Source organism: Symphalangus syndactylus, chromosome X (assembly GCF_028878055.3).
Source record: "Symphalangus syndactylus isolate Jambi chromosome X, NHGRI_mSymSyn1-v2.1_pri, whole genome shotgun sequence".
Taxonomy (NCBI): Eukaryota; Metazoa; Chordata; class Mammalia; order Primates; family Hylobatidae; genus Symphalangus; species Symphalangus syndactylus.
In genome coordinates this window covers 83,396,680-83,413,473 of record NC_072447.2, presented here as the reverse complement: position 1 = coordinate 83,413,473, position 16,794 = coordinate 83,396,680, and the positions used below count along the sequence as shown (strand labels likewise).

The 16,794-nt window shown below is 40.7% G+C and overlaps 1 protein-coding gene across 2 annotated transcripts; it reads right to left on the bottom strand.

Annotated features, from left to right (window-relative positions):
- Positions 1-11,059: 11,059 nt before the first annotated feature.
- PBDC1 (polysaccharide biosynthesis domain containing 1) lies at positions 11,060-16,241 on the bottom strand. 2 transcript variants are annotated; one of them, XM_055268073.2, is made up of 6 exons: positions 16,065-16,241; positions 15,583-15,648; positions 14,291-14,350; positions 13,630-13,770; positions 12,264-12,375; positions 11,060-11,636 (listed from the first exon to the last, which is right to left on the bottom strand). In XM_055268073.2, exons 1-6 carry the CDS (start codon positions 16,092-16,094, stop codon positions 11,347-11,349), a joined length of 699 nt encoding a protein of 232 aa, XP_055124048.1. In that variant the 5' UTR covers positions 16,095-16,241; the 3' UTR covers positions 11,060-11,346. The 2 variants fall into 2 exon arrangements, with proteins under 2 accessions (XP_055124048.1, XP_055124049.1); XM_055268074.2 differs by lacking the exon at positions 12,264-12,375.
- Positions 16,242-16,794: the final 553 nt, after the last annotated feature.

Sequence of the window (16,794 nt, the reverse complement as noted above, 5' to 3'; positions counted from 1 at the left end):
GTACAGCTCAGGCAATGGTTTCAGAGGGTGCAAGCCCCAATTATTGGCAGTTTCCACATAGTGTTGAGCCCTCAGATGCAGAAAAGTCAAGAGTTGAGGTTTGGGAACCTCTGCCTAGATTTCAGATGATGTATGCAAATGCCTGGATGTCTAGACAGAAGTTTACTGAAGGGATGGGGCCCTCATGGAGACCCTCTGCTAGGGTAGTGTGGAAGGGAAATGTCAGGTTGAAGTATGTGTATCAAAACATCATGTATAACTTAAATATATACAATTTCACTTCACAATTATACCTCAGTAAAGCTGGTTTAAAAAAAAAGAAGTGTGCAATTAGAAATTCATTGGGTAACAGAGTAACAGACTGGGAACCTGTTTCTAGAATTTGAGAAATGAATAAGCTGAAATCAATCATATGCATGGGAGACAAGAATAACTACCTACTGTAACAGTGACTGGGTAGGTAATCATCAAAACATTTTTCTCCTCATTTTCCTGGGCACATGCCCAGAATAAATCTCCCCCTCTCCTCTGCAGTCCTCTTGCAGGGGACTGAGTTATATTTGAAAGAATGTGAGTAGAAGATACATATCAGTTCTAGGACTGGCCAGTAAAAATCTCCCATGTAAAATCCTCCATGGGCAATCAGGCAAGAGAAATAAAAAGAAGGTATCCAAATAGGAAAAGAAAAAGTAAAATTATCTCTCTTCACCAATGATATGATTTTATACCTAGAAAACAATAAAGACTCTGCCCAAAACTCCCAGAACTGATAAATTACTTCAGTAAAGTTTCAGGATACAAAAATCAGTGTACAAAAATCAGTAGCATTTCTATACACCAATAACATTCAAGATGAGAGCCAAATCAATAATGCAATTCCATCTACAAAAGCCACAAAATATAAAATACCTAGGAATACACCTATCTAAGGAAGGAAAAGATCTCTACAAGGACTATAAAACACTGCTGAAAGAAATAACAGATGACACAAACAAATAAGAAAACATTACATGCTCATGGATTAGAAGAATCGATGTTCTTAAAATGGCTATACTGCACAAAGCAATCTACAGATTCAATGCTATCAAACTACCAACATCATTTTTCACAAAAATAGAAAAAAAATTCCAAATGAAGTCAAAAAAGAGCTGGAATAGTCAAAGCAATCCTAAACAAAAATAAAAAAGCTGTAGGCATCACATTACACAACTTCTAACTATACTACAAGGCTACAGTAAGCAAAATAGCATGATAATGGTACAAAAACAGACACATAGACCAATGAAACAGAATAAGAGAACCCAGAAATAAAGCTGCACACCTACAACCAACTGATCTTCAATAAATTTGATACAAATAAGAAATGGGGAAAGAAGTTTCTAGTCAATAAATGGTGCTGGAATAGCTGGCTAGCCCTATGCAGAAGAATGAGACAACCCCTTCCTTTTACCATATACAAAAATTAACATGTTGGATAAAACATTTAAATTTAAGACCTCTTACTACAAAAATCCTGAAAGAAAATCTAGGAAATTCCCTTCTAGATATCAGCTTTGGCAAAGAATTTATGACTAAGTCCTCAAAAGCAATTGCAACAAAAACAAAAATTAACAAATGGGACTTAATTAAAGAGTTTCTGCACACCAAAAGAAACTATTAACAGAGTAAACAGACAACCTACAGGATGGAAGAAAATATTAACAAACTGCATCTGACAAAGGTGTAATATCCAGAATCTATAAGGAACTTAAACAATTGAATAAGCGAAAAACCAGTAACTTCATGAAAACGTGGGCAAAAGACACGAGCAGACACTTCTCAGAAAAAGACATACAAGTAGCCAACAAATATATTTTTAAAAATGCTCATCTTTAATCATCAGAGAAATGAAAATCAAAATCACAGTGAGATACCATCTCACAACAGTCAGAATGGCTATAAAAAGTAAAAAAATAACAGATGTTGGTAAGGCTGTGGATAAAAGGGAACATATATACACTGCTGGTAGGAACGTAAATTAGTTCAGCCATTGTGGAAAGCAGCTTAGAGGTTTCTCAAAGAATTTAGAATTACCATTCAACACAGCAATCCCATTAGTGGGTATGTACCAAAGGAAAATAAATTGTTCTAGGCCATCACACCTGTAATCCCAGCACTTTGGGAGGCAAAGGTGTGTGGATCACTTGCAGCCAGGAATTCGAGACCAGCCTGGCCAACATGGTGAAACCCCATCTGTACTGAAAATACAAAAATCAGTCGGGCGTTGTGGTGCATGCCTGTAATCTCAACTACTCAGGAGGCTGAGGCATGAGAATCACTTGAACCTATGAGGCAAAGATGGCAGTGAGCCGAGATCATGCCACTGCACTCCAGCCTGGGCAACAGAGTAAGACTCTTGCCTCAAAAAAATAAATCGTTCTCTCAAAGAGCCATATGCATTCATATGTTCATAGCAGCACTATTCACAATAGCAAAGATGTAAAATTAACCTAGATGCCCATCAATGGTGGTGGGGATAAGGAAAATGTGGCACATATACACCATGAAATACTACACAGTCATAAAAAAGAATGAAATCATGTCCTTTGCAGCAACATGGTCTCACTTGTAAGTAGGAGCTAAACATTGAATACAAATATACATAAAGATGAGAACAACAGACACTGAGGACTACTAGAAGGGGAGAGTAAAGGAGAAGGTTATGTGCTGAAAAACTACCTATAGGGTACTATGCTCACTATCTGGGTGATGGGATCATCTATACTCCAGACTTGAGCATCATGCAATATACCCAGGTAACAAACCTGCACATGTGTCCCCTGAATCCAAAATTTAAAACATTTCAAAAACTAGCCAGTTATATAGTCAAGTGGCAGCAGTGTAACTCAGGAAACCAACAATGTATTGACAGTTGTAATGTTTTCACAATTCTAGAGATAGAAACATTTAGGCATGGCAAAATGACCATTTAGGTAACATACATACATGCCTTTATTTTTGAACAATCAGTTATGATACTATTTATCTGAATGACAAATTCGTGAAAACAATAATGATGGAGCAAAGTTGGGTAATGAGAATTGTCCACACTGAGTGCAGGCTATAAAAAAGGTGTATTCTCTGTAGAAAATTTAAAAACAGAAAAACCAAAAAAAACCTTGTCTGCTTAAATTTTCATCATGCTCTGGCAATTTTAAACAATGTTAATGACAAAATACTTTTTCCCAGAAAAATATTTTCTTGGTCCAAGTTCTATACAACTGATGAAGTTACTGTTGAGTTTTATTAATATGTATATATCAGCTTCAAATTAGCAAATTCTCTTTAATAAGAATCCTATTATCCATAAAGGTAAATTTGAGAACTTCCAGTTATACCAATACCACACAACACACACAAACTCAGCTATAGAGTTCCTGTGGAGAGTAAGTTAAAAATGGTTTACAATCATTCAAGCTCACTTTGTATGCAGGTTATGTCTTCAGTCCTCTGGTACAACATATCCCTGTGTTTATAGTTTCAAAATAAACAATGACAGTGCAGTGAATGTCTCTACTTTTGGGGTAGTGCTCAGCACGTCTTCTTTATTAATTTCCTATTATTGATGTAACAAATTATCAAAAATTTTGTGACTTAAAACTTAAATATGGCTGCAGTTTTCCCTTCTGCAAGTGTAAAAAATTAGTCTCTATGCCTTTTTCCTGCCTCCAAAAGATGTCTTATTGGAATGCTACCACATTCTGAATAAATAGTTGTTTGCACACTATGGTAAGTCTGAATAACATCTTTCAAATAATTCAGAACAAGGGCTCAAATCTCAAATTTCCTGCTCTCTAACTACAAAGCTACCATCCCCCTTCCTCTGCTTTCCAATAATCTGTTCCTTACTTCCTTCTGAGCCCTCACCAGCAGCATCCTTAAAGTCCTTATTTCTACTGAAAGTCTGTTTAAGGCAATTTGGGCTTTCTCTGTCATGCTCCTCAAAATTCTTCCAGCCTCAATTCAGTACCTGATTTCAAAGTCCCCTTTCACATTTTAGTCATTTGTTACAGTAGCACTCCACTCCGAGTACCAAAGTCTGTGGTCGTTTTCTATTGCTCTGTAACAAATTGACATGTAATTAGTGGCTTAAGACAACACCCATTTATTATCTCACAGTCCTATGGGTCAGGAGTCCAGGTAGTTTAACTGAGTCCTCTGTTCAGGATCTCACAGGGCTGAAGTCATGGTATCAATCTCATCTGAGGCTTGAGATCTTCTACAAGCTCACTGGTTGTTGGCAGAATTCAATTACTTGCAACTTAAGAGTGAAATCCTGTTTTCTTGCTGTTGGACAGGGAACAATCTCAGGTTCTAGAGAGCCACTCTCACGTCCTTACCACAAAGTACCCTCCTCTCACAACATGGCTGTTTGCTTCTTCAAGGCCAACATGAGAACATCTGCTGTGGCCACTTGTCTAAGAGCTCACCTGATTAGGCAAGATTCACTTCAGGATAATCTCCCCTTTGATTAACTCAAAATAAAATGATCAGTAACTTAATCACAGGAATAAAATTTCTTCATATTCACGAGTCATGCCCACACTGAAACAGATGGGAATTATAAAGGACATGTATGCCAAGTGGTGGTTACCTTAAGTCCATCTTAAGAATTGTTTACCGCACCAGAGCACCATTCTGCCCGCTCCTTTACCTCTAACTTTCCATACTGCCTTGAATTCCTGTTCCCTTACAGGGCAGCCACAGTATTCTGTGTATTTCCCTCTCTTTCCCCAGATTTCATCAACCAGTCTTTGGACAGATGCCTCTTGCTTTAAAGTACTCTGACTTTCAAGTGCATGTTTCTTATTCTCTAAAACCAATCAGAGAGAAGTCATTAGGCACATTTTCTTACTGGTGAGCTACCTGGAAAAGGCCATCAGGGGCACAACTGTATGTGGCCAATAATCTTTATTCTTCCTCAGCCTGAGGCAATGTATATGAATGCACTTTTGTGAATATTTAATAAGATATGAACTAGAAAAGTTAATACAGTAAAAGTTCTTAATAACAAAGTCTGTCTAGTAGGAAGTATTTAAAATTCTCCTACCCCTTCTAAAAAAGACATTTTTATAAAATGAAGACTCTAACAAATGTTTTAAATATTTCTAAGAATTTGCCGAAGCCAATTCATGGAGAAACCTATTTGCTTTGTGTACAATTGTTGCTGCTAGATGTATGCATCTACAGTTCAGCTCTTGCCTAGGGCATAACTTGTCAATTAGTTTTAATTTTATTTTTTCCCTGTGTCCACTGGAATAAAAAAAAGCCTCATTTTTCCCTTCTCTGCTCTGGTAAATCCTTTCTTGCATCATCATGCTGTGGTTAGCCTTGTATTTACTGTATGTACTATAAACATTGTGGTTTCTTCTAACCAGTTTCAGCAGTCAAGCTCAGTGTGTCTATGAGGTAATGAATAAACTTTTATATACATGTGGAGATAACTGAAGCATGTACTCTGAAAAGCCATTAGACAGTGGCTGGCAAGATGGCCAAATAAGAACAGCTCTGGTCTGCAGCTCTAAGCAAGGTCAACACAGAAGGCAGGTGATTTCTGCATTTCCAACTGAGGTACCCGGCTCATCTCATTGGGACTGGTTAGACAGTGGGTGCAGCCCACGGTGGGCAAACTGAAGCAGGGTGGGGCATTGCCTCACCCGGGAAGGGAAAGGGATGGGGAACTCCCTCCCCTAGCCAAGGGAAGCCATGAGGGACTGTGCCCTGAGGACACTCAGGCCAAGATACTATGCTTTTCACATGGTCTTTGCAACCTGCAGACCAGGAGAGTCCCTATGGTGCCTACACTACCAGGGACCTGGTTTCAAGCACAAAACTGGAATACCTTTGGGCAGACACCAAGTTAGCTGCAGGAGTATTTTTTCAAACCCCAGTGGCACCTGGAACGCCAGTGAGACAAAACCGTTCACTCCCCTGGAAAGGAGGCTGAAGCCAGGGAGCCAAGTGGTCTAGCCCAGCAGAACCCACCCCTACAGAGCCCAGAAAGCTAAGATCCACAGGCTTGATTTCTTGCAACTAGCACAGCAGTCTGAAGTCCACTTGGGACTCTCAAGCATGGTGGGGGGAGGGGTGTCTGCCATTACTGAGGCTTCAGTAGGTGGTTTTCCCCTCACAGTGTAAACAAAGCCTCCTGGAAGTTTGAACTGGGTGGATCCCACCGAAGCTGAGCAAAGCCACTGTAACCAGACTGCCTCTCTAGATTCCTCCTCTCAGGGCAGGGCATCTCTGAAAGAAAGGCAGCAGCCCCAGTCAGGGGCTTATAGATAAAACTCCCATCTCCCTGGGACAGAGCACCTGGGGGAAGGGGTGACTGTGGGTACAGCTTCAGCAGGCTTAAACGTTCCTGCCTGCCAGCTCTGGAGAGCAGTGGATCTCCCAGCACGGCGCTCGGGCTCTGCTAAGAAACAGACTGCTTCAAGTGGGTCCCTGACCCCTGTGCATCCTGACTGGGAAATACCTCCCAGCAGGGGTCGACGGACACTTCATACAGGAGAGCTCCAGCTGGCATCTGGCAGGGGCCCTCTGGGATGAAGCTTCCAGAAGAAGGAAGAGGCAGCAATCTATGCTGTTCTGCAGCCTCTGCTGGTGATACCCAGGCAGATAGAGTCTGGAGTGGACTTCTAGCAAACTACAGCAGACCTGCAGGAGACGGGGCTGACTGTTAGAAGGAAAACTGAAAAACAGAAAGGAATAGCATCAACATCAACAAAAAGGACGTCTAGATAGAAACCTCATCCAAAGCTCACCAACATCAAAGAGCAAAGGTAGATAAATGCATGAAGAGGAGAAAAAAACGCACAAAAAGGCTGAAAATTCCAAAAACCAGAATGCCTCTTCTCCTTCAAAGGACCACAACTCCTCGCCAGCAAGGGAACAAAACTAGATGGAGAATGAGTTTGACAAACTGACAGAAGTACGCTTCAGAGGGTGGGTAATAAGAAACTCCTCTGAGCTAAAGAAGCATGTTCTAACCCAGTGCAAGGAAGCTAAGAATCTTGAAAAAAGGTTAGAAGAATTGCTAACTAGAATACCCAGTTTAGGGAGAACATAAATGACCTGATAGAGCTAAAAAACACAGCATGAGAACTTCATGAAGCATACACAAGGATCAATAGTCAAATCGATCACGCATAGGAAAGGCTATCAGGAATGAAGATCAATTTAATGAAATAAAGTGTGAATACAAGATGAGAGAAAAAAGAATGAAAAGAAGTAAACAAAGCCTCCAAGAAATATGGGATTATGTGAAAAGACCAAACCTATGATTGATTGGTGTACCTAAAAGTGATGGGGAAAATGGCAACAAGTTGGAAAACATTCTTCAGGATATTATCCAGGAGAACTTTCCCAAACTAGCAAGAGAGGCCAACAATCAAATTCAGGAAATACAGAGAACACCACTAAGATACTCCTCGAGAAGAGCAACTCCAAGACACATAATCGTCAGGTTCACCAAGGTTGAAATGAAGGAAAAAACGTGAAGGGCAGCCAGAGAGAAAGGTCGGGTTACCCATGAAGGGAAACCCATCAGATTAACACTGGATCTCTCTGCAGAAACGCTACAAGCCAGAAGAGAGTGGATGGTAATATTCAACATTCTTAAAAGAATTTTCAACCCAGAATTTCATATCCAGCCAAACTAAGCTTCATAAGCGAAGAAGAAATGAAATCCTCTACAGTTAAGCAAATGCTGAGAGATTTTGTCACCACCAGGCCTGCCTTACAAGAGCTCCTGAAGGAAGCACTAAACATGGAAAGGATCAACCGGTGCTAGTCACTGCAAAAACATACCAAATTGTAAAGACCATCAACACTATGAAGAAACTGCATCAACTAACGGGCAAAATAACCAGCTAATATCATAATGACAGAATCAAATTCACACATTAAAAATATGAACCTTAAATGTAAATAGGCTAAATGCCCCAATTAAAAGACACAGACTGGCAAATTGGATAGAGTCAAGACCCATCAGTGTACTGTATTCAGGAGACCCATCTCACGTGCAAGGACACACACAGGCTCAAAATAAAGGGATGGAGAAATATTTACCAAGCAAATGGAAAGCAGAAGAAAGCAGGGGTTCCAATCCTAGTCTCTGATAAAACAGACTTTAAACCAACAAAGACCAAAAGAGACAAAGAAGGGTATTACATAATGGTAAAGGGATCAATGCAACAAAAAGAGCTGGCTATCCTAAATAGGTATGCACCCAATAAAGAGCACCCAGATTCACGAAGCAAGTTCACAGAGACCTACAAAGAGACTTAGACTCCCACACAATAATAGTGGTAGACTTTAACACCCCACTGTCAATATTAGAAAGATAAATGAGACAGAAAATTAACAAGGATATTCAGGGCTTGAACTCAGCTCTGGAACAAGCAGACCTAGTAGACATCTACAGAACTCTCCACCACAAATCAACAGAATATATATTCTTCTCAGAACCACATCACACTTATTCTAAAATTGACCACATAATTGGAAGTAAAAACTCCTCAACAAATGCAAAAGAACAGAAATCATAACAAACAGTCTCTCAGACCACAGTGCAATCAAATTAGAAGGTAGGATTAAGAAACTCACTCAAAACCACACAACTACATGGAAACTGAACAACCTGCTATTGAATGCCTACTGGGAAAATAACGAAAAGAAGGCAGAAATAAAGATGTTCTTTGAAACCAATGAGAAAAAAGATACAACATACCAGAAGGTCTGGGACACAGCCAAAACAGTATTTAGAGGGAAATTTATAGCACTAAATGCCCACAAGAGAAAGCAGGATATATCTAAAATCAACACCCTAACATCACAATTAAAAGAACTAGAGAAGCAAGAGAAAACAAATTCAAAAGTTAACTAAAGACAAGAAATAACTAAGATCAGAGCAGAACTGAAGGCAACAGAGACACAAAAAACCCTTCAAAAAATCAATGAATCCAGGAGCTGTTTTTTGAAAAGATCAAAAAAATAGACAGACTGCTAGCCAGGCTAATAAAGAAGAAAAGAGAGAGAATCAAATGGACACAATACAAAATGATAAAGGGGATATCACCGCTGATCCCACAGAAATACAAACTACCATCAGAGAATACTAAAAAGACCTCTATGCAAATAAACTAGAAAACCTAGAAGAAATGGATAAATTCCCGGACATATATGCCCTCCCAAGTCTAAACCAGGAAGAAGTCGAATCCCTGAATACACCAGTAACAAGGTCTGAAATTGAAGCAGTAATTAATAGCCTACCAACCAAAAACAAGTTAAGGACCAGACGGATTCACAGCCAGATTCTACCAGAGGTACAAAGAAGAGCTGGTACCATTCCTTCTGAAACTATTCCAAACAACAGAAAAAGAGGGACTCCTCCCTAACTCATTTTATGAGGCCAACATCATCCTGATACCAAAGCCTGGCAGAGACACAACAAAAAAAAGATAATTTTAGGCCAATATCCCTGAAGAACATCGATAGGAAAATCCTCAATAAAATACTGGCACACCAAATACAGCAGCATGTCAAAAAGCTTATCCACCATGATCAAGTCAGCTTCATCTGCGGTTGCAAGGCTGGTTCAACATATGCAAATCAATAAACGTAATCTATCACATAAACAGAACCAATGACAAAAAACATATGATTATCTCAATAGATGCAGAAAAGGCCTTCCATAAAATTCAACACCCCTTCATGCTAAAAACTCTCAGTAAACTAGGTATTGATGGAACGTATCTCAAAATAATAAGAGCTATTTATGATAATCCGACAGCCAATATCATACTGAATGGGCAAAAGCTGGAAGCATCCCCTTTGGAAATCGGCACAAGACCAGGATGCCCTCTCTCACCACTCCTATTCAATGTAGTATTGGAAGTTCTGGTCAGGGCAATCAGCCAAGAGAAAGAAATAAAAGGTTTTCAAATAGGAAGAGAGGAAGTCAAATTGTCTCTGTTTGTAGATGACATGATTGTATATTTAGAAAACCCCATCGTCTCAGCCCAAAATCTCCTTAAGCTGATAAGCAACTTCAGCAAAGTCTCAGGATATGATATCAATGTGCAAAAATCACCAATAAACCAAAAATAGACAAACAGAGCCAAATCATGAGTGAACTCCCATTCACAATTGCTACAAAGAGAATAAAATACCTAGGAATACAACTTATAAGGGATGTGAAGGACCTCTTCAAGGAAAACTACAAACCACTGCTCTAGGAAATAAGAGAGGACACAAACAGATGGAAAAACATTCCATGCTCATGGAGAGAAAAACTCAATATAGTGAAAATGGCCATACTGCCCAAAGTAATTTATAGATTTAATGCTATCCCCATCAAGCTACCATTGACTTTCTTCACACAATCCCCGTCTCTACTAAAAATACAAAAAATTAGCTGGGCGTGGTGGCACGCACCTGTAGTCCCAGCTACTTGGGAGGCTGAGGCAGGAGAATCACTTGAACCCAGGAGGCCAAGGTTGCAGTGAGCCGAGATTGCGCCACTGCACTCCAGCCTGGGAGTCAGAGTGAGACTCCATCTCAGAAAAAAAAAAGGGGCGGGGGGGGTAGACACTCTGTCTGGTTTTCCCTTTTTTTTTTTTTTTTTTTTTTTGCTAGCTTTCAGGTAACATTCTGGCTACCAAAAGAAAAGCAAATACTGAAGCATGTCCAGTCTCTTGCTCTTCTAATATGAACTGGGCTGCATTCACTAGTCTGACAGGTTCAGGTTGCTGCTATTTATCAAATCTTTTGTCATATATAGCAAAGAAATCAGGAAGTTATAGTCACTCAGAGATTAAGAGTCAATTCTTATGTAAGGACTTCTAATCCCAACACTGGGTATAACTTAACATGTTTAGAGAACTTCACTACAGGAAACAGTGAGAAGCAGTTAAGAAACAGGAGTAAATTATTTTATATAAGACATGGTGATGAGATTACATATTTGAAAAAAATTTCAAGTGTCAAATACCTTTTTAAAGTCAGTCACAGATATAGATAATAAGAACCAAAAGAAATTTATTTACAAATTTCTTACTTGACCAGTGGTGTCAGCCAAGAAACAGTATACCGGGAAAAATCAACTAACACTCCACTAATAGTCTTTAGACCAGTTCATACAAGGGAATGACCAGAGCAGCTCCTGACTGTTAGACTAGAAAGATGTCCTCCTGAGTATCCTTCAATTGTACAAGAATTTACATTTAACCAAAGGGGTCTGTGCAAGTAGCACCGTTTGTAGTCTCAATTGAGTCATAGCTTCTAGAGTGCTGTTCCCTGTATACCTTACATAGCTTTTTCACCACTTTTGTTGATTTCTTTGTCAGCTTCTTTCCCTTTTCCTCCTTTGTCAGTTTTGTCTTCTCTGTTGATTCCTTCCTCTTTTTCTTCTCCACTATCAGCTCCTTTCTCTCCTCCATTCTTGGTGTTCTCTTCTTCTCCACTGTCAGCAATTTTTTCTCCTCCATTGTTGACTCCTTTCTCTCCTTCTTTGTCCTGAACACTGATATAAACAGCTTTGTTATAGCCTTCCCGGTTCCGAGCAATTTCAATGGCAAAGAATTGTATCCTGGGGGCTGAAAAGTGAACAGAATTGATTATCATCCTACTCTCAGTTAATTCCCTAAATCTCTTTTTTTTGAGACAGGGTCTCACTCTGATGACCAGGGCTGGACTGCAGTGGCACAATCACAGCTTACTGCAGCCTCAATTTCCCTGGTTCAAGCAATCTTCCTGCCTCAGTCTCCTGAATAGCTGGAACTACAAACACTCGCCACTATACCTGGCTAATTTTTTAAATGTTTTTGTAGAGATGGGGTCTCCCTATGTTGCCCAGGCTGGTCTCAAAATCCTCAGCTCAAGTGATCCTCCCATGTCAGCCTCCCAAAGTGCTGGGATTACAAGGCATGAGACACTGTGCCTGGCCTGTTCCCTAAATATGCTGGAAATCCACTGACAACATTGAAATAACATGCAAACCATTCCAGTATAGTCATAAACTTCAGAGATCTTTAATTCCAATCTCATATTAATGAGATAAAAAATAATTAACTATCTTCAAGTTACATAAAAAATAGCAACAAGATCTTTAAAGATGAAACAACAAGATAAGGTGACCTAACTATACATGTCACTGATTCATCAGTAAAGCCAGACTGTTCAGTCTCCTTACACAGAAACAATTCCAGAGGGAAGAAACTCACCAAAGATGGTGTTTTCCTCAGTGTAGCCCTGAGAACAATCTAGTCGCAGCAAAGTACCATAGTTGAAGTCTTCAACAATCCCATTAAACTTCAAGCAGAATGGCCTCCACTTCTATAAAGGCAAAAACGATGCTTTAGCTGACAAATGCAAGAGGCTGATGTACTAAGGCCAGGAGAGGGACTTCCATTTCCCCAGTAAGGAAAATAATCATAGTGAGACTAGGATTGAGGTGATTGTTGGTTTCACAGTGAAACTAGCAATGCGTTTCTGTGCTACCTATTGTGTCTTTAGACTGATATTTCCCAAGATGAACAATATTTTACTCTGAAAAATATATAAATCCTTTACTGCAGAATTAAAATATTATTTCTTAAGTAAATTGTTTTGTTTTGAAATTATTGGTCAGTTCAGCCCAAAATGGTCATCTATCCCCACTAAAACACAAATGATTTTAATAAAGAGTCCATTCAGCAGTGACAATTTTCCAAAGACAAAGATCACTAACTGCCTGCTAGGAGTTAAAAGTGTAGATTCTTGGCTGGGTGCAGTGGCTCACGCCTGCAATCCCAACACTTTGAAAGACCGAGGCGGGCGGATCGCTTGAGCTCAGGAGTTTAAGACCAGCCTGGTCAACATGGTGAAACCCCGTCTCTACCAAAAATACAAAATATTAGCTGGGCGTGGTAGCATGCACCTGCAGTCCCACGTACTAGGGAGGCTGAAGCAGGAGGACTGTTTGAGCCCGAGAGGTGGAGGTTGCAGTGAGCTGTGATGGCACCACTGCACTCCAGCCTGGGCAACAGAGCGAGACCCTGTATCAAAAAAAACCCAAAAAACAAAAAAAACAAAACAAACAAACAAAAACTTTAGATTCTTCATTAGCCAAGGGTTTACTCTCAAGGAAAACTTTTTTTTCTAACTGTAAAAGTGTTAGTTTCCTATCAAAGTATAGGATAATCACATAAGCAATGAAAAACAAAAGTTTTCCAGTTACCCATGGCCTGTAATCACATGAACTTAAATCCAGAGAATCAAAACACCTTCCTATACCCTATTTGCCACTCCCCATCCAAGCCTTCTGGCTATACTACCTAAATAAACTGATCCATCCTCCTCTGAAAGGGCTGATGGGTGGAGATTTAAAATGTCCAAGACAAAAAGGAGAAAAAAATAGACTCAACAACATGAAAAGTCCATAAACTGGAAAAACATTCATTTCCTAACTTAGTTGATTACAACTAGAAAAGAAGTTCTGGTTCTTTACATATTTTTCTCAAACAAAAAAAGAGCTTAAATGTAAAAAAAATTCACAATCAAAAATTGTTGATTAAATGCTAAGTAATATTTAAGAAAGAGAATTTTTACCTCTTTGGCTGATTCTGACTTGAGTTCTTCTGGGTCCAATACATCTATCCTAAGGGTCTCAAAATTTTTCCGGAACTCAGAGTAAATTTGGTCATCTACTTTGGTGAGTTTCAGGAACTGTGGGTCAACTGATGAAATCAGCTGCAAAACAGTAAGACAACATACAGATGCTAGTCTGTAATTTACTATACTTCTATCTTCCCCATCCCCGCCAGAAAACCTTTATGGTTCTCAGGGCAGAAGATCTCTTCAGGAAGTTTCCACAGTCTACATCCTGGATGAAACCATGACACAGTTTAAGGCCATAATATATTATTACAATCCCTTCCACCAATTTGGCAGTTGGCTTATTTAACCATAGTACTGCCTGGCTATTGCCCTCCGTGGATTGTTCATTCATTCAACAAACATTTATTAAGTGCCTACTATGTATGGGCCAGACGCCCTTTTGTCAGTTAGCATTATAACGCTGGGCAAAGCAGCAGAACTCATTGTAGAAACAAATTTGCTTTCGCTCCTCTGTTGTCTGTGGGTAAGAACTTACATTAATAAAAACTATCTCCAAAACACAACTGTTTAACTTGCTGAGAATAGTGATAAGCAGAGCATCATATACTATAATTACATGTTTAATTCTGCTTAATGAAGAAAGACAACTCACCTTGTAATAGACTTCAGCATGCTGCATTGCTCTCATGGCCCAAGCCATCTCAATATCAGGCTGCAAAGGAGTGAAGAATGCCAGGTCATAAATCTCCCCATCCTACTACTGAATAGCAAATTAAGGAAGTATGTGGATGTCTAGTTAATGCTCAAGAGGGCTACCAAACTTGATGTTACTGTCAAATGATAAAAACTGGAGTAATAAATTTGGACAATAATTATTTTGTCTGTATGACAACCAAAAGAAGCTACCTACACAGTATAATGAACACAATGAGCCACGGGCTATCTTTTCCCAGCTGCTAGTGAAAGCTGGGAAACTAAATATAGCAGTAGATAAATCACCTTCTCAGGATTGAGTTAAATCATTGTAAAACATCAATTCCACTGAACTGTTGGGAGAACAAAGAATCAAAATGAAAATTACTTTTCACTTTTAAGACTGAAGCATGTCGTAATCATTTTTGTTTATGAAACAGCCAATTCCCCATACTGTAACACCTAAAAATGAATTAGCACATGAAACAGGTCAAGGTTATAATAAGTCTTACCAAGCACCCCACTGGAGGTTCCACTGGAATCTCCCACTCCAACGAGACCGAGCTATTTCGCTGACTCCAGAAAAAGCCATTTGCATTTGTTACCTCCATGCCTTAGACCATGCACTTTTCCTACGTGCCAATCCATGTCCTTTGTCCACCTACACTTTGAGGATACATTAAAGCTCCATTTCCTCAGTCAAGTCTTCCACTGCCTTGGCCCCTTAGGGATTTCTCTTTCAGCTAAATTATTTGGATCTTATGGCCTGACCCATTCATTATATGTATCACACTCTTATTTGGGTGTTTTCACTATTCTCACATCCCCTTGTCTTGTTTTGGAAAATACCTCATATACTTTCTCAGTAATTTTCTAAACCAGACACACCATAAGCCAGTGCAACTTTGCTGCACAATGGAATCCCTCAGAGACCCTTTAAAAATACTGATTCTTGGCTCTCATTCCCCAGACATTCTGATTTAGGTGGTATGAACTGCAATCTAGGCAGCGGGATGTTTAAAAGCTCCCCAGTAATTCTAAAGCGTGGCCAACTCGGGGAACCACTTCCACAGGCGTTAGTCTGCGTTTGTGGACCAAGATTAAAACGAACTGAACGAAGGTGCAGTTTCTGGTGTAAGTGGAGAGGGTCTGCAGTAGATTATCAGGACATGAAGTTATAACTTAGTGGCAGGTCCTGCAGAGATCCCAGGCTAGCTGAGTGGGTGGGAGCTGTGGGTGAGTCATACTCACATCGTTGCCATACGACTCTGCTGGGAGAGAAAGCGCATGTGCCACAGACACCAACTCCTCGGAAACCTAGAAAGGAGGAAAAAGAGTTCAAGGCTTCCCCCAAGGCCCGGCGCGGTGGCTTCCCCCAAGGCCGGGCGCGGTGGCTCATGCCTGTAATCCCAGCACTTTGGGAGGCCGAGGCCGGCGGATCGCCTGAGCCCAGGAGTTTGAGACCAGCCTGGGCAACATGGCGAAACCCCGTTTCTACAAAAAATACAAAAAATGTAGCTGGGCGTGGTGGCACGGGCCTGTAGTCCCAGCTCCCCGGGAGGCTGAGGTGGGCGGAAGACCCGAGCCCCGGAGGTCCAGGCTGCAGTAAGCCGTGATCCCACCACTGCACTCCGGCCTGGGCGACTGAGTGATACATTGTCTCAAAAAAGAAAAAAAAAAGGCTCCACCTGGCTCGACCTCCCCACTCACCCGACCCCAGAGCAGCGTCTCACCGGTTCATCAGTTCCACTGGTGGCCGCCATGTTGCAACCCAGAAAGCGTGGCTCCTTCCGCAGCTGACTGGAAAGCTGAGCGGGATCAGAGTCCTTCTTAACTGGCGGCTCCACTGTGCGCTTTCCCTCCCGCTGAGGAAGTTGCTGGCCCCGCCTTACCCTCCCCGCGCAGGCGCAGAGGTGGAGTAGTGTTGCGTAGGCTGGACTGCTTGAGAGATCTGAGGTGATTGACTCGTCAGTAATTTTCGGTGGTGATCACGGGAAAAGGTTGTGTTAAAATAGTGCCCCTTTCTTGTCTTCACTGCGCCGTGTGCCCAGCAAAAATTCAAATTTACTCTCCATTCATATGCGCATATACTCACATGCACATACACATACACACCAGTACTCCAAACCAGGGAGTGATTCACGAAAATGCATGGTGCTAGGGCGCAGAATGCAGGAATGAAGAATTTAGTCCCTGCCTTGGAAGAACTAGATATAGTGAGGGACCGGATACAGTAGTGCTCACAGCATAGCATCGGATGATGTGGGAGCATGAATGGGGGATACCTAAGCCGAATCATGAAGGGGAGCTTAGCCAAGCAGACAGGGAAAGACAGTCCAGGCAGAGGGAATAGCACAAACAAAGCCATTAGTGGCACCTTGCTGGGAATTACAAAAACCGTATAGCTGAATCCAGAGTGGAGTCATCTATAGTCATTTGAGGCAGCACAGGGCCTTTGGCTAC